General features: G+C 46.5%; 1 protein-coding gene across 1 annotated transcript; it reads left to right on the forward strand.

Moving 5' to 3' along the window:
• The first annotated feature begins 1,394 nt into the window (after positions 1 to 1,394).
• LOC135365927 (N-acetylgalactosamine-6-sulfatase-like) lies at positions 1,395 to 25,271 on the forward strand. Its single transcript, XM_064598589.1, has 14 exons — positions 1,395 to 1,578; positions 2,774 to 2,897; positions 4,269 to 4,343; positions 4,723 to 4,825; positions 7,424 to 7,567; positions 7,899 to 7,965; positions 10,272 to 10,399; positions 12,147 to 12,283; positions 13,096 to 13,199; positions 16,224 to 16,372; positions 19,258 to 19,360; positions 21,058 to 21,179; positions 22,803 to 22,920; positions 24,980 to 25,271. Exons 1-14 carry the CDS (start codon positions 1,471 to 1,473, stop codon positions 25,064 to 25,066), a joined length of 1,569 nt encoding a protein of 522 aa, XP_064454659.1. The 5' UTR covers positions 1,395 to 1,470; the 3' UTR covers positions 25,067 to 25,271.
• Positions 25,272 to 25,276: the final 5 nt, after the last annotated feature.

Below are 25,276 nucleotides of genomic sequence, written 5' to 3' on the forward strand. Positions count from 1 at the left end.
AACATTGTGTTTTTTACTTGACCTGCCACAATTCCGTTATCATTACAGTAACGTGCGACATTTTAACCCGCCGAAGCGTCCGATCCGAATGTCGCGCATGCGCATTAGTAGTAGGACGCGTGATTTGCCGCTCGCTCTCAGTTGGCTCGACCGGTTGGCATTGGCATCGCGAACCAAGATGGCGGCTGCTTCCAGAACATAAAAAGTTGGGTTTCAGGTTTCAGGTTTTATTTACTCTTTCTGAGTTTCAATGAATTACAAATGGGACTGTGAGGGCGTGCCCTGTGTAACAGTCCCAGCAGTAGACACACAGACGTACGTGAATATATAACAAGCCTTGTGGGAAAGAAAGAAGGAAAAAAAGACATTGACAAACAATTGACAAAAATGCATTGACAAGGAAAGTGAAACATTATGGTGCAACCTTGCTATGGGTTGTCGAGTTCTAGTGAACATTACAATGGGATTGTCATGTATGTTGATTGTTCTTGAGAAAATCTTGACGAAAAGGGCCCAATATTGGACGGGGAGATGGCTCGCAAAGATGCTATAGTGTGTGTGCACAAACCAAGGGACTTCTCTACTCAGAATAGAGTGATTGCCGAGGCATTCAGTTGCCGCGCCGTTGTTGGGAATGCACGTGCATCACACGGTCAGAAAACTACGTCAGACAAAAATCACGGTGATTTTCCAGGCTCCACGAGAACGTTAAACAAATTGTTTTCTCCGCAACGGATCGCCGCGTTGCCCGGTCCGGCGCCCAAGATGGTATACCAGAAAGGTGGGTATTCAATGTCTGCATGTATTGGCCTAAAAATGTGATATTTTCTTATATTTCCTTATAGTGCGCTGCCGTTTATAGTGTGGATCGTAGGCGGTCTTGTGAAGGATGTTATAAGCGGATTCCACATTCAACCGATACTCATTCCGAACTAGGCCAACTACTTGTCATCAGATTACGGTTCTGTTGTCCTTCCTTTCCGTAGTTTGGTATGTTACATGAAATGCCGTACAAGTGCTCAGAATTCATGCTTGCTCCTTACCCTTCCATGTAGTTCATTTGATCGTTAGTCGAAGTTTGCTACTTATTCTACGTAGCTTGTTCAACTGCAGGTGTCAGTTCTCAAAAATGTTTCTCTCAGTCTCAGTTCTGTTGGCGATGTCTGGCATAAAGGAAAGTGTGACGAGTCGTTCAGTACTTCACGCGTCGGTTGGCTTGCCGGACACCTTTTCATTACACGCATGGAACCTCCATCAGAACATGCCACCTGTTCAAAACCGATGAAGAATTATAGGTCTAGCTCAAACGCCGGTGCTTTCTTGGTCATCAATCTCAAGCTGTCGCCACACATGTGTCGCGCTTGATAAGTCAATTGCCTCGCTTCAGATTAGATACCATTCGAGAGAAGTGACCGAACCTCAGTCACTGCTCCGTTTGCAAAACTGTGACAGAGTTGTGTTACCGGAGGGATGACAGTGTGGCGAGTGTTGTGCTTCCTTGTGTTGATCACACGCGAAACGAGATGTGACGAACAGACCCAGCGAACGCCAAACTTCGTCGTTATGCTGATGGATGATGTGAGTCATTCTTGCTTTTGCGGTGTCCTTGGATTATCTTGCAGTTAACAAAATAGGGCTCCGGTTCGCGGTCTACATATCATTTTGTTGTTCAATTTCACCAGTTCAAGCTGTAACATGTGGTATGAAACTCAGTTATGCTGTCAGACATCGCAAGATCAGAATGTAGAGAGCACGCTTAATAATAAGGCAGCTTCATAGGCCTGAACTTCTCAGAGTGGCATTTGGGAAAGGTGCAGTGAGAGAGTGTTTGGGCTAGATCTGTCTTTTTAGAGGGCATATCGTGGCAACCTTCGGTGCGCTCCGAGTCTGTGGTAGTGGTAGGACAAGGTAAAAGAGCTGCCGGGTAGGTATACACTCTTCAAAATTAACTTAACCGCATAGCACGCACCTAGCCAACCATAATCTCGAACGATATCGATATCTGCCTTGATTTGTTGAAAACGGGAGGCGTATACGCTGTTTTTGTGACACTTATACGGTTCATAATTGTCACAGAAAAGGCGTACGCCTCCCGTTTTCAACCAATCGGGGCAGATAACGATATCATTTGCAATGATGGTTGGCTAGGAGCGTGCTATGCGGTCAAGTTAATTTTTAGGAGTGTAGAGGTTCGCTTCGAAACGTCCCTTTTTCCCACTTTCTTCCATCGGTACTCTGCATCCCTTCTACTGTTTCCTCTGTGTTCGTAGTACCGATCCACTGGTTTAACGAAGGCCCTCGAGTATCGCCCCCTGTCCGAGTATCGTACTTCCTGTAAGAGCTTTTACAGTCCGTGCTTGCGTGTACCGTACAGTACCACAATAGACTTACTGACACTCTGACGTGCAACAACACCGCGTAAGTCTCGCGAGCGCGAATGTGATATAATAAGAAAGCAGTTAAAGTCTACAAATCGTGCCTACCGACCAAAAGGCGTGACTTGTACGTGGCCAGTGGAAATGCGCTGCAGTACCTGTAACGACAACGCAGTCAGAATGCCATTGCAATAAAAACACTATTTCAGCGTATATTCTAGCAGTAAAATGTCAGCACAGGTGTACTCTATCTTGGTAATATATTTATTCCGCTTAAAATTCTAGATAAACCACGATGTTGCCTTCATTAAATGACATGGGATGTCGTGTTGTTAACAGTATTTGAAGACAAGTAACGCTTACCACGCAACATGAATGAGTGTCGTTATGTCTGCCAGATGGGATGGGGCGATCCTGGCATCTACGGGCATCCCTCGAAAGAAACGCCTCACTTGGACCTCATGGCTTCGGAAGGAATGCTCTTCACAGATTTTTACACGGCCAATCCTCTCTGCTCTCCCTGTATGTATAGCTCGATCACTGTATATTTTCGCAGTTAAAGTGCGGATAACAGGACAGAACGGGCGATCTCCACGTTATGTTGCAGGGAGAAGGCACCTCTCCCAGCGAAACCTTTCTGTAGTGCTTCCACGTTCACGCTGCAGAACACCAATGAACCATACTTTGAGCTGTAGGTGTATTGCATATGAGTCGTGATTCTGACTAACTACTTCATGCAGACTCCAGTGTTGCGTGATTATCTATAGGAGAGTAATTGCAAGAGTGTTTATTTACGGGAAAACACTCTATGAACTTAGTGTCAACTAACTAGGCTTTTGGATAATGCGTTAAATTACCGAACAGCGTGCTAGACGAAACGGATGCAGCGATATACTACATTTGTCCCTGAAGCCTGTGAAGGGCAGACGAAACCACGCTTTTCTGGTTACCGGCCAATTAGACTACGGGCGCTGCTGTTTACATCGCACTAGCATGACTTCCACACAAAATAATGAATGACCTCGCATGGACGTGTAGAATAGTACCCTCATACTCTTCAGGCTCCTTCCTACGGTACTGATAAACAGTGTTACAAACACATAATCAGATAGGTAAAAATTCTCGAAGAAAATCACGCCGAGGACCTGGCAACGAAAAATGACATCACACGCTTAGGGCACCTAACGCCTAAGAAGTGCTATGGTAGTGAACGCAGGAACGAGTCAACAAACAAACACCTCTCGATTACCGGTGAAGTGCGCTGCTTGTTAGTATGACACATGCTGGACATCCCGACGACGTAACGGAACATCACGCAGGTGGACGGGACACTCCACTCACCCTGTTAGCACCCTGTAATAAATGTGCGCCAGATATCATGCATCTCGTTGTGCGTATGCGAGGGCGCTAGTGAAAATTATACGAGGGAACGTCAATAACGGTGAGTGCAAGTCATGCAAGCACAGGTTTGTCCAGGGGCGCTGTTAATCGGTACAAGAAGAACATTTTTGAGTCCCGTCTGGCTTCTGGTTGACTTTTCTTGTTCTTTGCCGTGGAGTACTAAAGCGTTGTGGACTCCTGTTATGTGGACTAGCAGCAGTTTTTTCTCGTCGCTATCATGTTTGGAAAGTGGAACGCCTGTAAGTGGCACGTGACTTCTACTGGGTTGCTTGCCAGTACGTCCTGCATTCACATCACATGAATAAAGAATCGAAATTCGCGGGAGAAAAGGTGTATCAAAGAGGCTAGATGGTTCATCCGTTTGTGGGAACGAGAGCACCTATATAGCGATACGTTCTTTCTTATCTTGGGAAGGGCAATTAGTGATTGCACTGGAAATAGCATTAACGTAGGAGGACAAAGGATGGTGAAGAAACCTCCATCTACTTGCAGCGCGTGCTGCCTTGCTTACCGGACGGCTGCCAATCAGGAACGGGTTCTACACCACAAACGATCACGCCAGGAATGGTTCGTTATTTCTCACTTTAGAGCTTGTCCGTCCCTCTTTGTTGTGTTATTGCCACGTTGATATATTGTGGGGCCCCGAACTGACAGAAGATAGTAGAATGTCGAGGTGAATCGAAGTGACTCTGTAGCAATGGTTAGTCGCTGTAGAAGCCCAATGTCCTTGGTCTACCAACGCCCTTTCACCCCTGGACGGCGCGTACAGTCACGAAAGTTCTTGAAGACAGTTAAAAACTGGTCGCTTTTTTGTAAGAAGGTGGAATACTCTCTGTCCCAGGCCATTCTTCGTTAGTGCAATCGCTGCGACGCGAACTCAAAAGTGTGTCCAAAGTCCTTCACTGCCACTGTAGGAGCTCGATGAAGATTTGTGCGTTCTATGCAGCCTATACACCACAAGAAATCGTAGGTGGCATTCCGGACGAAGAGCTACTTATTTCGGAGCTACTGGAGCACGCTGGTTACCGCAACAAGATCGTCGGAAAATGGTAAGAAATAATAAACGTTTATGGATGAAGTAGTCCGTGTCGTCTTGCACAAGTGCGCAGCATTTTTAGCCTTGGTGCAGCGCAGTGTATCTCTACACTCTAACTATGTTACTATAATTTTTGGTAAATCTTCACTTAAGGAGTTGTGTTCGGTTTGTTTGGGTATTCATACTTTTGTATCTTGGAGTGAGGTCGAGGTACCCTTTCCTTAAATTCTTCTGCACGTATGACACAACTTGCGTGCTTCCATGAAACGACAGTCGTGGGCGAGGGTGCCGCGAGCATTGCGCGGCTGACCTTCTTGTTGTGACGAGGTGACCGCTATGAAGTCAACCTTGGCTCATCTTCGGAGGCTCAGGTGGCGTTCATCATAAAGGCTAGCATAAATATTTCTAATAGCAGACGGTACTGTGTAGCTCAAATGTGACACTTGACGTGTCTCTACGAAACACGCGCGGAGCGGGGCAACCCTATCCAACTTCGAATTACAAACATCGCCGGCTCTCGTACTGAGGCGATTCCCTTAAAGGCCCAAACACATGGGTCGTTTTCACGACGCGCGCAGCACGGCGTGCGTGTGACCTCGGGAAAAAAACGGTGTTACAACGCGCGCGCGGAGCCTACGCCGGCATCTGTCGAGTATTCGCGCGCATTCGGGCGCGTGTATCCGAAGGGTGGCCAGTGCAAGGCCGCCGTGCGGCAGGCGAAGTTGCGTATAAGTAACTCGAACAAAATTTTTGAGGCCGTCAACGCCACAGTAAATTCCCTTCTATGTTTCAACGATATCTGGAACGAATGCAGGCAGAAACCGTAGAAAGCAACAACATCAGCACATTCCAACACACACTTGTGGTGGATGAATACGGCTGCATTAGCCTTGCGTCACTCGCTCTGAACGGGTCCCATGCATTTCGGGTGGCCGTCTCGGGGCCGTTTTTTCGCCGAGTGTCGAAGGCAACGGCGTGCGCGCGACGTTTAGACGCTGGGAAAACGTCCCATGCGTTTCTTCCTTAACAGTGCCTGGTTAGCTTCTTCGTCCAATAAGTGTTTAGATGCTAAATGAACACATTTTTGGAGATCAGCGCTGCTTCCTGAGCCTCCGTCGCCATGTACGTCAGCGGACGTCGCTCCCTAAGAAAAGCAGTATAAGGGGCATCGCTCGGAGGAGAAAATCGCTGTCTAGAGGCCCGCACTGCCGCGGCAACCCTACCCGCGGCCGTCCTCTAACTGGTGGTGTAGGGAATGACCTTTTCGCCGTTTTCCGGTGAGGTAATTGGGTATCAATGTATCATGTAATGTAATGTAATCATGTATGCCATCGGATTGGAGGGAAACAGTGCCACTATTTCGCGCCAGATTTTCGATACCGTGGTCAGTTGTCAACCACGAAAAAAATGACACCATATATTTCGAAATCGACTGGAACGGATGCCAACATCCCCTTAAGGGCTTCAGGACGAGAGGCGCCAATATTGCGAACACACACTGTTCTACTCGTCCCCAGTCTCTCCCCTTAAAATTTCCTCGGCGGTTCGCTGGATCTTCTTCCTTTCTACGTTGGCTGCTTTTTTCGTCTTTAAAGGGACACTCCGGGACAGTTAGAACAGCTATACAGTAACAACTCTATTTGGAGACGATGAACGGGGAGTTTCACCGCCAGGCGCTATACTCTACACAGTTGTTGTTGGTGATGTGGGGAATGAAATAATGATCCCATTCACAATAAGGATCACAGTCCTATGGTGTCGAAAAACGGCAACTAGAAATTATTTTAGTGACCGTGTATACAATTTCGGTACATTCTTTAGAAAGTAGAAAATAAATAATTCCCGCGATCGGGGACTGGTTATTTGCTAAAACAGCTCGGAAGCTTATATCGAAACCGAAACCGAAACCCCTAACGGCTCCCCTCTCCAGCTTCCTGAACCCTGCGTAATATCACAGGTAGTCTCGTGCGGGCCGTCGGCCGTTTACTTGGAGTCAGGCACAGCTTTGTAACTTCTTTCTGCGACATGAACGACTGCTTACTCGAAATATGCTTACTTGATTTCGTTGTAAAGCAAACTCTCCAGTGCTAGAACATAACGTCCAGAAATGCACACGTGAATTATACTCGCGAGGTGAGGTTGCTGCACTACTCTGCCATGGAGCAGCGCCAAATCGCACAAATCAATATATTCGTTTTCTAATTATCTGTGCCACCTGGGGATAAGACATTATGTTCACTGAAACATCATACGGTATGGATTGATATCGCACTGTTACTTCAACATGTTCTTTGTAGAAATTCTATTGCGACTCAGTGATCAAACATAAACCCAGAGAAACACATAAAGGTGCAGCTTATTTCACCATATGGACGATTTGTATAAATTGGACGAATCAAGGCTTACAAAACGGCATGTACCACCCATCAAGATATGGACTCATTAGACGGAGTTCAAGAACGAAGGAACACAGATCACGTAGCAAGTAACTTGAATTAAGCTGCTAAGGTCTTCAAACTCACATTGTTGTAACATGTTCCATTTAGAAAATTACGAATGTTTACCTGTGTTCTAAAACATGGGTGTACGTGATACCACGTTTCTGTTTCAGGCATCTCGGTCACAGGCCCCAGTACCTACCTTTACGACATGGGTTCCACGAATGGTACGGTTCTCCAAACTGCCACTTTGGACCATATGACGACGTCAGTCGTCCAAACATCGCTTTCTTTCGGAACAACTCCATGATCGGAAGGTAATCGGGATTCACTGTTTCTGTAGAATGATCAGCATTGTCGGCACATTGAGGAGCCTCATCTCTGCCTCGAAAAAGCGTGTGCAATATCATGATCTGTAATAATTGTAATATGTGTGCATTCACATTTCTGATTATTTACTGCATAGTTTTTTTTTATCAATTCACTTAAGATTATGCGGCATGAATGATTAATAATTGGACATCTTCTAAGCATTGAAATGTAAGTCGGTTAGGCACCTCAAAATGCAAAAAGCAGGGAATTTGCCAACTTCACCTTCAACTTCACCCAAGTGTGGGTGCGGTCATTGTTGTGAATGTATTTCTGTAGGTACTACGAAGATTTCAAAATCGACCGTCACACAGGAGAGTCCAATTTGACAAGAAACTACCTCGAGGTAAGTGCCAAGAAACGCTGCATATGTCGTACCTCGAGAACAGTGACACATATCCACTGTTGTCTGTCCGAACTCCATTATCACTGTGATATCAAATAAGATTCCACCCGCTCGACCCTTGATTGATTCTACACAAAGATTACTCCTATTTTTACATAAACATTCCATTCATATTGCCTCAAACGCCACGGTTCGCGATTGTTATGTAGCTGCAAAAACAGCGAAGATGTAGCTTGTTCTACATAGGTTCCTTTGTACGGCAAAATTGAGCACCATGTAAACAAACTGGAACATCGAGCCTGATGCTGAACTGAACACACAGTTCGTTGTCAATATATCAATGTCAATGGCGGGCTACAAACGTCATGCGGCGGCACGTGAAAACCGTTGGGTGGAGACAGTATCTCGAAGCGACGACACCAATGACAATCATACGGGAGCTCAATAAAGCAAGCTATGTCAGCACAGGTCCCCGTGAACTCAGCCCGGAACGCATAGTGCCCCTTGTGATCGTCCTGATGTTTCCCCCCGTAAGAGTGTCCCCGAGCAGTTACATTCATCGCCACTACCACCACCGTATGAAACAACGAAAAGTTGAGCATCGAGACTCTATACCGTGATCATGCAGACACCATCTGCTCTTTGAATGTGGTACTTGAAGAATGTTATGTCAGTTACACAGGAGACCTCAGCTTGGACACTAGGAAGGACGACAGACCCACACGGGGCCTTATTTCGGTAGTCTACGAAAAGGGCAAGAAGCATAGTCCGCCCAGCTGCCTTCATTAGTCGACAGTCCTCTCACATCATTCATGTCAGTTATAGCGGCGCTCTCATGTGGCACACTGTAGACACCCTTTGTTCCTACTGATACGAAGATTACGGGGGACGGTGACACACATTTTGTAGCTAATGTCACTGTATTGGGGAAAGTGCCACCATTCTTCGTCCCTTGCCATTGCGACGTGGGCACAACAATGGGGGCCGTGGCATGCCAACCCATCCTGCGGCCGCCATTGTTGGTCCGAGGTCGATGCGAGAAAAGGCAGGTGTTATCTTCCCCGATCCTGTGACTCTACTTGCAGCAATACGAGAGGGGGGGGGGGTACGTTTGGAGCACGCCGTCACAGTGCAGCACATGTGTTGTGTGCCGCACAGGCACAGCCATTTTTAAGAGTGCGTGTCTGCGCTAGCTCTTCTAGGCATGGTTAATTATGTGTTCGCATTTTCTGTGAATTTAAAGTATGCCTGCAAAGTCATGTTTCAAATTATTGTGTTACAGTCACACGGTTTTCATTTCCCCAGGGAGAAGAATATTCCGGCGATATTTCCGCCTTTTTTTCTTTTTCCTTCCTTTTCTTTTTCGTTTTCCCCTTCCCTCCTTTTTCTTTTTTTTTCGGAATAGCAAGCCGGCTCTTTGCCTGGCTAGCCTTTCCTTTCATTTTCTCTTAGTAAACATATTCCCCCTCCCCGCCATATTTATCAGCGTCAGCTAAGTTTGCTCTCCTTGCTGCGATTTCAATCGCAACGAGCACATTACGTATGAGAATAATAAATGCTGCACCGTAAGTGCACACGATGAGACGAGCTTGTACTGTGCTATGCATGCAACATGAGTTCATACCACAGGGGGGACACAAACCCACCATTGTTGTAACTACCCTCAAGCGGGTGCTTTTGGCAAAACTGCCATCTTGTCCTGGCTCCACGTCATAGAAAACGTCATTTTGAGGTCATGTGACTTTGTTTACATGTCATTTTTGCCGGTTACCGACATATCTCTGTCGTCATAAAGCCAAGAGATTAACATATTTTGCCAGTGTAAACTATGCGATGCTTCTTCGGCAACATCGTAGCTCATTTCTCGTTAGTTTAAGTACACCGCATCGGCTCAGTGAGTCTTAACGCGCGGTCGTCATCACATGTTTGGAAGTCGTCAACAGTACCAGGCCTAACGTGATGTGCAAAACTGCGCGTTTTACTGCAAGATTATCGGATAAAAATGATTACCGTGATCGAAAGACATCCAAAACTTCGCGCAGAAACAACAACCGCATTGTTTACAAACGGTTTGCCCGCCGATAACGGGCGCCGCCATCTTTAATGCAACCAATGCCGTTTCATGCTGTTTAATGCCGCAATCTTTAGTGCAACCAATGTCCAGGATGCATTGCGTTCGCCCAGCACGCTTTCGTCTACGGAGCAATACATGGAGTGCCGCCCCTGTGGTTCACACTACTGGTGCATTAATCGTATTCTGTATTGACAGTTCACGTGCGCAAACAATATAACACCTTTGAATGCAGGAAGCTGTGTCGTTCATCAAGACTCAATCAGACAGAAATTCTCCCTTCTTCCTCTACTGGGCCCCGGATGCAACACATGGTCCGGTGTACGCTTCGAAAGAGTTCCGTGGCAGAAGTCAACGCGGTGTGTAAGTGTAGTTCTGCTCGAAATCTAAAACTTTCGACTTTATTGGTGCGAGGTACGGTTGCCCAAGTGAACCGCATAGTACGAGTATATTCACACGCTCATCATTTACTGGAACTGAAATCAGCGGGAAAATACTACCTGGGTGCGGCTGTGTTTTTTGGCTGCCTCTATAGGTGAACTGAATAGGTATATGTCATCTTATCTTACTGCGTTTGCATCTTCGTTATGTCGTGTCACGTCCGTACTTCCGACGAGAATAAGAACTCTGACAGAAGTACCTCAGTGCCTACGCTTACTGCGAGAGCATCAGACGTATAGGCAAAAAAGGAAATACGCAAAAGGAAACGCTCTTTAGGCTGATGAGGGTGGCGCGACTGGTGTTGTTCGTGGGGGGGGGGGGGGGGTTTAGAAGTTCGAATTATTGTCGCTGACCATGGAGGAAGGAGCACGCAACACAAGGAGCGGCCCCTCCGACAGTTTTCTATCGGGACGAGCGTAGCTGGCCTCGCATTGCATTCTGGGATGCTCCTGTCTACCACGTGACCGCTCACGTGACCCTCCAGACAGCATGGCTCCAGCAAAGCAGACGACGCGAGCTGTAGTTGTGTCGCAGTTCAGATGGCAGTATTACGTTGAACGCGTGCTTGCACTTCATTTCTGTGTGTTCGAATATTTACCGTCCTATTAGAAGACAAGTCACAGTGTGCAGAACGCAAGAGGAATACGCGGTACCGGAAACATCACGTGTGGCAACGGTTACGTCCAACGTGTACTTTTCTTGACTAAGTGGTAAAGAATGCCGTCCCATTAATCAGATTTGTACAACAACAGAAGATATGAAATGAATCTGAGGCAGAGTTTGAGGTCCGAAATGAACAATTCAAGATGATTCGAAGACACACGGGCGACTAAAGCAAGTTACCGTGTACTTACGAACAAAACGCGTTCCCGTGACGGGGGGGCGTACGCCTTTTTGGTGTCAATTATCACTTATACAGATTGATACATAAAGGCGTAAGCCCCCTCACTCTTCGAATAATCAGAAGCGATAACCCTATCATTCGTGAAAATGGTTGGCGCAAAGCGTGCTATGCGGTGAAGTTCAGTTTTTAGAGCGTAGGAAAAAGAAAAAAGTTGCCACGAAATGACCACCCGAATTCGTCATTAGTTACAGGGTCATCGGCTACTACATGCCAGTGGCAACAGTTTCCTGTCACTAATGCAAGGTAAACTGCACGAGCACAGAACCCAATTGTGACGCCACAACCGTTGGTGAAGCGAATATTTCTTATATCCGCTATTTTTATACGAATATATTTTATTTTTCTCCTCTGGGGTCACGCGTGCCGCATGACAACCCCTGGCGGACCGCCACTTCGGCACCTCAAGTACGAACTATAAGGACCAAACGCCACGTCTCCATGCATGAAACAAGGTGTGGGTGGGTCCCTCTAGCCTTAGCTCAGGGGGTGGCCGCTCCTGAACTCTCTTTGCGTGTGCAATATGCGTTTTTTTTTTCATCCTGTGGGGGGAGGGGATATGTTTAATGCAAAATAAAAAACAAAAGTGAAAATGAAAGGTGGGTTCAAGGTTTACACCCAGTTACATTTTGATTTAGGAATAGCAAGCCGACCTTCGGTCAGGCTGACCTTTCCGAAATAAACATATTCCCCCCCTACCCAGGAAGCAAGCTAAAGTGTGCTTGCAGCACGTTCAACTCATTCATTCACGCGCATACGTTCACACAGTTATGGCGACGCTGTACAAGAACTGGATGCAGCTGTGGGGACCATACTGGACACCCTCTATGCTACTGGGCAGGCTAATAACACCCTTGTGTTCTTCACCTCAGACAACGGAGCTGCCTTAATGAGTAAGACAGAAGGTACGTGCTTCTCGTATTATGACGTTCATTATATCTAATGAAATCGTATCGTACAAAACGAAACCCAATCAAGCCAGGCGTCTCGTTACGACTAGATGGAACATGTGATCTAGAAAGAAACATGGTTCCTACATATAAAATAAATCCTCTGAAATATGTCTTGTGCTGTACATTTCGAAGTCCATCAGAATCGCCCGTCGTTACCGTCATCACTCATTCAGCACGCAACGAGGAACTGGTACGGTACGGCCTGCTCGCGATGATTTACCTGCTAATCAGGTGTGCAGAAACCATTCTTGTACGCAGGTCCATACTATATACCGTAGAAAGGACAATACTTTCTTATACAGTTACAGTGAAAATATTTCCACTGAATTACCAGAGCATTTTACAGAATTGAATTTTATAGTCTCTGCTATCCTTGGTATAACGACGCCATCAGTGTCATATGATTATTGCTCGTCAACGCATGAAGGCGATCGACTCCCGACCAAACGTGCAGATTACATTCTCTCATATCTCAAAACAGTCTTCCGTGACCATCACCCAGTGGTACATCAGTGGTACACCCTTGTGATATCTGTCGGCTTGTGTAACTTACTTATCTTACGTCATCGCAGTTCTCTCGATCGTCGGATAAAGAAGCACATTCTTGAGAATTTTACTCATGACGCTTACACTTAACTTACAGTCCAGCGAAAGTTCAACCGACTCACAAAATCGACCGACGGATCCAGATCATCGCATTAAAACATCAAAGCTACCTATTTTAGTTGAGTTAGCCTATAGTTGTTTCGCCTTTACGTTTACAGCTGGCAGCAACGGTCCTTTTCTGTGCGGCAAGGAAACGACGTTTGAAGGTGGTCTTCGTGAACCTGCTATTGCTTGGTGGCCTGGGAACATTCCTCCAGGAAAGGTGACGCATAATTAGATAGGCAAACAAGCCGAGGCGAGCCCTACCTCGAGACGGACACACGCAGAGCCTACAAACTACTACGTAACCTAAGGCACAAAGTCGACGAATACAACTGAAGGTTCTATGTGCTGTGTCTGTCTCGAGCTGAAGTTCGTCTCAGCTCGTTTGCCTATCTGTTCTCAGTCCGCCATGCTACGTGTATGAATGTATGAGTGAGTGGGAAAAACGTGTATGTTCCTTGTCTTGCTTGTGCGCTCTTTAGTCGGGATACTACCAGATTAACTTTGATATGGCTACGCTACTATGAACCCCGCGTTATCAACCCGATCGCGCATAGGTACTCCACTCAGCAGCGTCAAGTACTCTCTGAGGAGCTCTTTTGCCCTGCCGAAGGCAGATGGTGTCCCAGATGGCAGATGGGGACGCAAACACATCCGACAACGCCCGGAGTAGGCACTTGACCGTTGATCGTTGTGAGGAAAATTTTCTCTGTGAATATTTTCTCTATGGAATTCGCGATTGGATGGTGATAAATAAACACAAACAAGCAAGCTGCTAGTGCACGAGCACGAGCTAGTTGGATAAGGTCACACAATTCATGATGTGAGGCCTCCCCTTATCCCCCCTTATCACTTGTTTAGTGATGACACTTGACAGAACCGCCTTCAGATATCGATATATTTTCGTTCACCTCTGAACTGTTTCAAAGCTCCGATTTGTCTCTGTCACCTTCGTGACCTAGAAATTCCACTTTCATCTGCCTGAAGCCGACCGACGTTGTTCTGACGCAAGCTGGCCTTTTATGTTGGACACGGCTGACCCCCACTAGTGTCTCTAACCCCCTTTTTGCCGTCGTGGAAGGCAATGCATCCTGTCTCTCGTAGGCGCACAGCATATGAAGTCCCGTTCACGTGTAACAGTCTCTACGTCATCCGCGCGAGCAGGTGTATGCAATCAAAGGGCTCCTGAAACTTGCAACCTCCGTCTCGAGTAATCTTGATGCACCAGTGAGTGCACACATCAAGGAATGCAGATGCCAGTGTCAGGCGCGGCTACACAAGAGACTTTGCGGCGCCTTCTAACATGAAAAAAAAAAAAAACATAAACAAGTGGGTGCAGCTAGGGACAGTGAAACCCAGTCTTATTCGAGATAAAGGGCCATTTTGCGGTGGCTCGCCATCGGTCGGGTTGAGTTAATTAGGCATAAGGTGAACTTTCTATAGGCCACGGGAGATACCGATACAAGTAGCTCGCATCAGCTAAACCGTGTATAAACCAAAATAAGTTTGTTGTTAGAAGACAATGTGTCGAGCGCAGTCTCCTGTTGGTCTCACGCCATTAATAGCTGAGAAGCAAGCTGTGTAACCCGTTGCACGAATTGCCAAAGGTGGCGGCCATCGCGACAATCTATTAATGACGTTGAACTTCCTTGCGTAGACAACGAAGATCCTTTCTTGTTCTACACCACTTCACTCAAGCGTCACAATGTAATTTTGCACGGCGACTTCCTGAGTGCAGGAAGATGTAGGGCCTGTTCCTATTCCTCCAGGCGACGTTAATCAAGACTGCTATTTAAGTGAAAGAAATAATAAAAAATGAAACCCTTGAAGGCAGTGGACGGACAACGCCGGAGCTTTATGCTCAGTGCTCAGTCCCAGCCAAACCACAGTCAGCGTCGACCCTTCCTCTCCTGTGTGTGTGTGTGTGGGGGGGGGGGGGGAGGTCGAGGTATCTTGCCGTTGGTGGCCGCACTCAAGTGGACATCGTAACGACTATAGAAAAAAAAAAGAAAACCAGTACCAGTCCTGTGGTCTCCTCCCAGAACCCTTGTTCCGGCCAATGTTCCCTGCTTTTCTTGAAGCTTGTCCTGGTTGCCGCTGACGATGTGCCGTGCAATGGTAGCCACTTAAGCCTCTTCACTTCATGTATTGACACAGCTGTAGACACTTCGTCTTCCCTCGTAGCACTCCTTTACAATTTGAGCTGATGGAAGAAGCCTCTTTCTGCCCCTTTCCTCCTCTCCTTTTTTCTTCTTTAATAAACACATTCCCCCCCTTTTTCTGCCACTGTTAGACGCCGCATCGTGACCCCAGATGACACCACTGCACAGCAGTGTAAATAAGTGGCGTACGCGTCACCCGGCGCGGGAGCTCTTCGCGTCACCCTCTCCACCCCTACCCCCACTAACGGATCTCGATGATGCATGATAGATTACACATCACTAAAAAAAAAGAAATCTACGTGCTGACGGAGGGCAGAGAACGGGTGCAGGCGACAGTAGTGGTGCGCCGTGTCACCCCATCCGTCGAGTCACGCGGGGCGGGCCCCTGCCCCCCCCCCCCCCCTTCCTCCTAGTGATCCTCGCAGTGCAGAGTCTGAACGTACAATTAAGACAACACAATATTTAACCTAAATAACCAACGATCAACGATCTGAAAGATGGTAGTTGACGAAAACTCAGTGGGAGCTGGTGGCGGGACTCTGTTTCACACCTCTATGATTGCCGACCGGGACTACAAGCCTAAACCTCCAAACGGATGTTGGCGCAGTTCTTGAACGGTACATACATGCTGTCGTCCCCCTTAATCCGTCCATATATCTGCAACGCTTCGCCATTGCCGCGGTGCTATAGCATGACACACGCAAAACAAAACTAACCTAAGATTCGCTTCTTTAACTTTAGCCGAGTTGACGTCACAAGGTGTCTTCTGCTACTGTGCTACCTTATTTGGAAAAGAGGAGGAAGCTCCTGTTGAGCAGTTGGTGGGAAGATGCCTAGATACTGAGCTGCACATCCTTCATGTTGTCCGCTGCGGCGATTATGCATCGTTATGGGGATACGTAAAGGGGACTATGCATCCTTCATTGCCGCTAATTCTACTGAGTACAGCGATGCTGGTCCAACAAAATGCATTTAATGCATTAAATGCAGCAATTATTGCGATAAAAAAGCATGCACGTGCTGAGCTACAATTAAGTATGCGTCTATCATGATCTGCCTAACGTGTTGGCGATTCTACGCAGATATCTCATACGCCGTGGACTGTGATGGACTTGTTCCCTACCATAGCAGAACTTGCAGGGATTAAGCTCCCCCCAGGACTCGTCCTCGACGGAACTAGTTTGGTCAACCATCTGCTGACGCGTCACGCAAGTCCACCTCCACTCAATCAGTGAGTTTATTGCTTACACTCGAACTAGAGCTGTTTACCTAAAGACACCTCAGCGAGATATGTAGCGTTAGAAATCGGTCCAACACACAAGGCTACCAGGTAAATTCTAGTGCACGTAAGACGTCGCGCAGGATTTAATCCCATTGTTTTGAGCACGCGTTATTGCACCCATTATGCCTTATAGCCCGATCAGAACATCGCGCCGGATCGCGACTGGCCGATATTTTCTAAGAGGGCAGTTGACGAAACGTCAGCGAGTGCCCGGGGCTATCACGAAATCGCACAGTCAAAAACCGGATAGGTTCAAAATCCTACACGTTCGAAATCCTAAATCAAAAGTTTAGTTCTGGCACAGCCTAGTAAACGCGCGGAGACCTAACATTAGTCTCACTGCAGCCAGTATACATGGTGTTTGTTTTTGTTGGTTACGGTTGTTTTATAAAAAAGCGCTGAGAGCAGCGCTGGTGCCATTTTGGCAGGCGGCTTATCAGGCGAGGTGGACGAGTACTCAGCTGAAATTAATTAATTCAGTTATTAATTGTACGTTTTCTGGGAAATGCGAGATAGCAGAATTGGAGCCAGTCAGTGTTCAAACCCATCGTCCTTATCAAACACTCTAAGAACCGAATATACGTTGAGATGTAAATTGCTAAATTTCGCTCTGCAAATGAGCTCAAACCAGAACTACGCACCTCTCGGGAGCAGAAACAACATTGTTGACACGAACAAGGACGATGGATTTGAATAGGGATGTGCCAACCGAATCCTTGAATCCACGAATCCTTAAATCCTCGAATCCTAGGCAAGGATTCAAGATCCGAATCCCGAGTGCCCAAAATGGCGAATCGAATCTTTCTAATCCACCAACCACGTTTGTTTGTTTCCTTTTCAAATTGGCGGTCAGAATTTCCAGAGTCTATACCGAAAGCCTCATTAACCGATAGGTGCTTTCTTGCGTTGGTCTGGACTAATAGAGTTCAGGCAGGAACTGTTAGATTACAAGTAACCTGGTTTTTGCTCGAGACTCGAGGATTTATACATTTCTTGTTCGATGAACAACACGTTAAATAAATTTCCTTTAACAAGAACTATATGGGTATATTTTCTCCTGAAACTGAAGCATTATTTCATTTGTTTTTCACTAAACAAAGGCATCATATTTCTGCTTCAAAACACTTTAAACTAGAAGTGTTTTTTTTTTCTTGTTGGCTTTTTAAATTCTTTTTTTTAAAGAAAGGATTCGAAAGATTCGAGATTCGTAAGATTCGTGGATTCGGTGGATTCGAATTTTGGGTTCGGCCCATCTCTAGATTTGAATAATGACTGAATTTTCTGAATTTTGCTACCTCGCACGGTCCAGACAATATCTAATTAATAAGTTAATTAATGAGATAATAATACTAATAATAACTGATAATAAATAATAACATATAATATGTTAGTATCATAGTTTAGTTACAACAACAACATATATATTCTGATGATGAAGTGGGCATAGTTCAGCTAGATGCATACTTAAGTGCATAAATACTGGTATGAGTGACTGTCGGCCATATAGCAAGGACGGCCCACATGCCAAAAGGCATAGGCCATACTGTTTTTTTTTTATGTGTAAAATCAGTTGGATAAAGTTGTTGGTATTATCACGGTCCCTTGATAGCTTCCTGGTCACGCAGCTTCTCCGTAACTCTATGGGGAAGCTTTGCCCAGGGACCTGAGCGCCCGCGTGGCGGCGCTGCCATCGGAACGCGGGAGAGAGACGCCTGCGTCTCCCATTGCAGTACACGTTTTTCGGCTGTTGTCGCGTTATAACCGTGTGCTAGCAGCATGCCAGAGACATGCTGTGTTACCAAATGTCGCTCTGGGTATTCGGGGGGTGGCAAGGGGGTGTACATGCTCGCTTTTCCTGCGAATTCTGACAAGCGTGAGAAGTGGAAACGTGCCATCCATCGCATTGATGGTGGGCAGTTCAGTTTTGACTCTCCACACACACGCGTCTGCGAGGAGCACTTTGACCACAGCGATGTCGTATAGCACGACGAGCTCGTCATCAACGGCGATAAAGTGCTGCACAAGCGTGGAAAGTCAAAGCTTCGAGAAGATGCAGTGCCGCGCATATTCGACGGCTGCCGTCGTATCTGAGCACGCCGAAACTGCGAAGCCGTTCCGCCAGACAACGATGCCCGGGAAACAACCCCGTAAAAAGAAGGCGTCTGCCGTAGACACGAACAACGAACTCAGTGCTGTTATGGATAGAACCTGAAAGAAAATTGCTATGGAACTGGGGCTTTTGAGCTGATTTGGCTCCCCTCGTGAAAGGACTGGTATGATTGCGATCGGCCGATCGCGTCAATTAGTACGCCGTCATGGGCGCAGCAACTGTCCGCAATTAACTGTAAAATGTACTGTACCCGCTAAGTAAAGTACAGATCACCTTATCACCGTGCCCTATGCACATAAACTGCGCTAGGATCCCCGGTTGAAGGTTTGAAGATAGGAGACTCGCGACAATACATCCGTGCCACTCGAAGTGGTCGGCAGCAGCTTTACGCATAAAATAATGCCGAACAGAAAACGATTATTCGATTATAGTTGCTGCAACGTAGCAGAAAACCATTGCAACAAATAATTTTCTCGTAGGATGTCTGGAAAAGCGCAAAAACAACACTGAATCTGCCGTTCCCATGACTGGCCCGAGCGAGAGATTCTACCGCGTTCCGATCGCGGCGCCACCACGCGGCTCCCGTTGTCCCTAGGCCAACTTTTTAACGGAGCTGCATGACCAGAAAGCTATCAAGGGACCGTGGTATTATTATTATTGTTATTCCACGAAATCTAGCCCTATATGGATGAGTTCCATGTGTTTCACGCCCATTCCTCGATAGGGCCATTTTCTATTATCGAGGAAACGAGCTCATGGCTCTGAGATACGGGCTCTACAAAGCTCACTTCTGGTGCTGGACGAACTCCTGGGAAGAGTATCAAAATGTAGGTAATCTTTTAAATGCATTTTAGACATCTTCTTTTTTTTAATTCTTCCAGAGAAATGAATTTGTTATCGCGCTTCTAAATCGAAACAAATCGCCACGGTCATTTTATCGAGTAGATGATCGTTGAAGAATCGCGCACTGGAGTTTTGTACAGTCATGAAGGAAACGAGAGGAAGCGCCCTCGCGTACGCACGCTCCTGAGCGAAGCGGAAAAGGTGGAGGAGAAGGATTTGGGCAATATTCATCGGCCCGGAATGGTGGCGATGTCGATGGATGCAATGTAATAACATCACAGTTTACGCGGAGCACGTTGACTCGAGCGATAACTAGACGCCACGTGTATTTTTCATGTTCTCATATCATCGGTAAAATTTGATGAAGCCAGTAAGGTTCGTCCGCTATGTCTGTTTGCTGCCGCCTAACGTGCCAGCCGATGGCAAGGATTTAAATTCATTCAAATACGAACTCTACATCACAGCTCCATAGACATAACGTTTGTAGGCTTAAAGGACTATCGCATCCGGAAACGTGTGTATGAGACCGATACAGCCACCGATTTGGTACTAGTCTACTTCACAATTTACTCCATAAGCAGTATTGAATAGACGAGTTTTAAAGATTCGCACTTCGTTTGCAGATAAGAAAGCACTGCGATAGTAACATCGTAATGACGTAGGCCAGGCACACCAATAGACCACCAGACGCGGCCATGTCTCCTTCGTGCTACCCTCCTGATGATATTACCTTCCTGGCTGTACGAACACGTCCTGGACTAACCCAGAAAAATCATTCCCACATTCCACAAGCCGATCACACATCTTCGCGACTCGCACACAGCAGCCCGCCGGAAGCCAAAGGTCTCTCCCTGATTGGACTCGTTGCGATTCCCGCTGGACTTGCCCGATTTTCAGAGAGGGAATTCCGAAGTTTCCTCTGGCATTGCATTGCATCAAACTGCACAGAAACTAATACATGCCGGTTTCACTGCTTCCGGTTTGGTGCCAAAACGACATCCGGTCTCGCAGCAAAACGCTCTGCGACAACCACTGTGCCGATTGATACAGTTGTCGCTTCTGATTTGAGGAGAGAGACGGTGGTACACTCCTTTTTGTGGCAATTAAATTTGCGACAAAAAGGCATACATCCTCCGTTTTCAACAAACCAGGAAAGCGAAAGATATAATTCTGCATGGCGGCTGGTTCTGAACGTCCTTAGTCGCGGAAGGACAGGAAGTCTTCGTGGCACCGCAAGTTTTGCCGGGGGCTTGTTTTTGTTTACCCGATAACCTCCGGTATACGCTAATTTACGTCGGATTATCAGCGTTATTGTCGTTGATGCGCGTGGAGTGAAACGGTGCTGTAGTTTCTAGCAACGGGCAAGGATGGCGTGTTATTCCTCATGGTAGGGGACCGAGAGACACTGAACAAGAAGGACGGACAACAAATTCTCTGAGAAATTCTCTCAGAATTTGTTGTCCGTCCTTCTTGTTCCGTGTCTCTCGGTCCCCTACCATGAGTCTATACCAGCTTGCCTACGCCCTTTTCCTTCTTTCTCTAGTGTTATTCCTGTTGGGCTGCAGAGCTTTCGAGGAGCGTATTCTGAAATTGCGTGATACGAACGATAACGCATTGTGAACGTTTCGTTATTGCCGTTTGTTAGAACTTCATCTCTAGGTAGCGCTTTCCTGTCATGCAGGGGGTCGACTTCTGTCCCGACATTGAAGTCAACAACATAACGAGCCACATTCAGCGCAACTACACTTCGCTTCCTGTGCTATACCATTTGGGAAAAGATCCCGGCGAGAAATTTCCCATCCCGTAAGTCCGTAGCCAGGCTTTCAGCATACCTAGCCTCGTCGGCATTCGCACAAGTCATGACGGTTCTTTTGTGGGCTGCACTTATTTCAATACGTCCAGTTTTTAAAGGGACACTCAAGTGCAGAAACCTTTCTTCGCAGAATTAGAGATACCGTTGCCTTGAGTGACACCAACACAAAAGAAGCATGACGTATCGGTTGCGTCTTTCGCGATTTATGAGCGAAAGAAACCGCAATTTTCGCTTTTCCCGTTTTTTACCGCTTGCCCTTTCCTTTTCAAGAAGCGCGACACTCCGGATCGGCCTCCGATTGGTCTCCTTAAAGGATCTCCTGCAATTATTGGACAAACCGTTTGAGGAGACCAATGAGAGCCCGCTCGGCATTGTCTACCTTCTTAAGAAGGAGAGGAAGCGAATTAATGTTTCGACTAATGTGACGGTAAATTGCGATTTCTTCCGCTGACAAGTAACGAACGGCGTAACCGATTAACCTTGTTCCTTTGGTGTTGGCGTCTGGTAAATGGCGCATTTCATTGCGCGAGCAGGAATCGTTGCTCTTTAGTGTCACTTTAAAAGTGTTACCACTGGTGTAGTTTTACTTGGTGCCATATGTATAAGGTACATGTACACACATGCTTTTCTTTGCTTAACTTAGCAGTATGAAAGATCTGTCTCACGCTGGAAGCTGCACGTAAACGGTAACCGTCCTAAAAAAAATCACACACGTCACGTATGTCTCAGACGTCTTCCGGGAGTTAACTGACCTGACCTGACCTGACCTGGGCGTTATCTGACCGGGAGACCTGAAAGTTGTGTTACTTTGTATATCCCAGGGAGATCTGCAGGATGTACAAAGAATTGACCCAGCGAGTGATATTTTGCGCATATGATGTTTACTGGAATGACATAAGCAAAGAGAGAAACATTTTGGTTTTACAACTTTATTCGCAGAGTAATCACATGATAGAAGATAACTCGAATTAAAACCACAATATTTTTGAGGCCGCCATGAGTGTTACTGGGTATACTCTTTACTATACTGGGTATACTGGGACGTTGTTGGCATATCCGAATGCCAATTTTAACACTTCCCCAGGATATTTTTGGGACATATTTGGTGTAGCGGGATGCTTTAAATTACCCCAGTACTTCAAACTCGCCGCCTTCTTATACTCAATACACCTGTCAAAATTTACGGAGTTTACCGCCCAAAATAAAAATAAATCACCAACATATGATCTGATTAGTGGGACCTGGGAACCCAAATCGGCAGTGTATGGGCTCAAATCAAACTGTGTGCTTTTTCATCAACTGATATTCTTTGCATTTCCTTGATATACAATTCGTTACTATTGAGACCTAGCCATTTTTAAGATCTTTTTACGCGTGAAAAAATCATCGGTATTTTTGAAACACAATGCTTATACATAGAGCTAGGGTGTCACAGCCTAACTAGTTTTGCTGAGGCATTCGTATCGCATTTTACCATGGCCAAGCCTACGGAAAACTATGGCAGCCCAACCAGCGAAAACGGTACATTGAACTCACAGAGAGTGGCTTTCATAGCACATGCCACTCCATATACTACTGTTGTCATTCGTTCTTCGTTATTTTTTTGTTTGCAGGTCTAATTCTGCAGAATACCGCCAGAACATTGGCATCCTCTTGGAGCAGTACCACAAACATCTCTCGCATCTTGTCCCTGCAAAGCCGCAGCTCAACTGGTGTGACAAGTCCGTTATGGTATGAAGGCATTTCCTTTGACTTGCCGGCCTCGCTGGCTGAGTCGATAGCGTGTCCGCCTGCTGACCCGAAGATCGCGGGTTCAGACCCGAACGGTGGCAACCTTGTGGAAGGATACAAGTTGCTGAGGCGCGCCGTCTTCCGCGAGGGACGTTAAATGTGTGCCGAGATTTTGGCACACGCTAGAGAACCCTCAAAGTGGACAAAATTAATCAACAGACCCGACCAGTGTGGCGTCGCTCATGATTACAGGCATCTCGCGACGTCAAGCCCCGAATTCTGATTATTAATATCAACCTCAAGAAAAGAATTCGCCAGAAGCTTCTGTCTTCGAGCGCGAACTGTCCTCATCCCTCGCACTTTGAACTCTTATTATGTACTATACTCTCCGTGCGGTGTAGTGAAGGAACTGGTGGACCCATGGCCATCGCTTGCTCGCGCTAACTCGCGCGATAGAACTGTTCTGTTTGTTCTGTTGTACCCTTTGGGTAGTGGCGTAGAAAGACGTGACAGTAAGCCTCTTACGGATTGAGTACATTGCGTGCAAGGCATCGCGCTCCGAAAGCAGTTCATCATTCGAACCGTCGCTCGCTTCAGTATAGTCATAGTTTACATCACTACTGTGACTGTGACGGCTCTTATCGTTGCTTTCGGTTCTGACGTACGACTGCGCTCCAGTGTGAATGTCTCGCGAACTCGCCAACACATCGCGTCTTACACTTCGACGTAACCTGCTCGCGGACACCTTCTGAAGCTAAAGTGATTTCTCACTGCTTCTGTAGGGGGGATGCGCGTCCCTCGTTTTCATCCGCTGCTACAGGGAAGTCGGTTACAGGGTTTCCCACGATATCCGAGCGTCCAAATCCCAGATCCCAAAACCCGCAATACCAAAGTCACAAATTGCGAAATCAAGGCGTACATCTGCGACGCGTGTTTTTAATGTTCGTCTAAGTCCTTATAGCACACCACAGCGAGCAGCATACAATGATTGTTATTCTAATTGGTTAAAAGAGAACACGGTATCTCACACGTTTGTGTGATGTACTGATGAAATTTCAGAATGTGTATTGCATTCAGTCCTCCGTTTCGTAACTGGCACTGCTACAGCCCCATACATCTGCTACAGCATGTAACTCTGCAGGCGTCGCAATGTCCGCCTTGCATGGACTTACAGGGTGCGTGCCCTCCGTATCCTCCAGAGGATATCCACTGGATGTTTTTATTTGACCATGAACATTCCCTTGATATTCCCTGGGAGATAATATTCCCTCGGGATAACTTTCTCCCTCTGATATCGACAATTGCGATTCAGTACCTGTAGCAGAGCTTAAGAGAACCAGCCAAGCTTCAAGACACACTCACACATACACACACACACAAAAAAAAAAAATGCCAATCGCGACTGGCTTGAAAGCGCCTGGAAGAAGATTAAAGGAAATTCAACAGTCTTTTGCTACCTGCGGCTTCGACAAAGAAATGCTGTCGCTACTGGGGGCACCGAAATGAGGTCACCCAAGTCTATGGCTATACTTGCGCGAGCGATCTGGCTTGGTGAGCAAGCACGTGTATGTTCCCGAAGACAGGCATACTGATCGGAACAACTACTGTCAGAGCGACGAGATTCCGACAGAGACATTGACATTGTGCCACATAGGACGCTGGGGGGAAGTCCTAAACGATTTCCGTTTTCATCGGGAATATGTATACCAGATACTTCGACAAGTATCACGTGGATTTACGATTTATAATCGAAATTTGGGAACACTTTGGTTAAACGTGCAATACAAAACATAGCCAAAAGGAAGATCACAACGTTTTTACGGTGGAAGTGAGCCTGCGAAATTCTTAAACGAATTCATTAGAAACGCGTTGTGTTGTGATATGACGCGTTTTTTATTTTATGTTACACTGCATACTCGAACACGGATGCTTTGATAATCAGATACGTTTGGTGCGGCGTGAGTTTCACCGATACCCGCTATATATAACGGAAAACGTTTACAAATTACGTTAACTAGGCTACGAGAATATCATGCATATACTCCCTTCTTTTTTACAGCACTGGTCTCCGCCAGGATGCGAAGCTATCAACAGATGCCTGCCTGTACCACCAAGTCAACCACATCTGTGCAAGTGGCCGCATTGAAGAATGAGTACTTAGTAGAACGCAGTTACTGTGTGTACTATGCCAGAGAAAACCTGCACTAACCAAAAGGAGAAAAAAATATTAACAGGCTTACGTTAGACTACAGGGTACGGTGTTAAACCGACTGGTGTCAGTAAGGTAGTAGTGCAACCATAAATATTTTACGCTGAATAAGTTCATATTTTACGTGCACTTTCACACACCTTCATA

The sequence above is a fragment of the Ornithodoros turicata genome, chromosome 8 (assembly GCF_037126465.1).
Source record: "Ornithodoros turicata isolate Travis chromosome 8, ASM3712646v1, whole genome shotgun sequence".
NCBI classification, from domain to species: domain Eukaryota; kingdom Metazoa; phylum Arthropoda; class Arachnida; order Ixodida; family Argasidae; genus Ornithodoros; species Ornithodoros turicata.

Bases quoted from the DNA above. Each gene is read 5' to 3' on its own strand.
- LOC135365927 (XM_064598589.1), top strand. From the start codon at position 1,471: ATGACAGTGTGGCGAGTGTTGTGCTTCCTTGTGTTGATCACACGCGAA. The intron at 1,579-2,773 runs GTGAGTCATTCT...TATGTCTGCCAG, and splicing joins TCGTTATGCTGATGGATGAT to ATGGGATGGGGCGATCCTGG. The intron at 21,180-22,802 runs GTAAGTCCGTAG...TTTTGTTTGCAG, and splicing joins GGCGAGAAATTTCCCATCCC to GTCTAATTCTGCAGAATACC.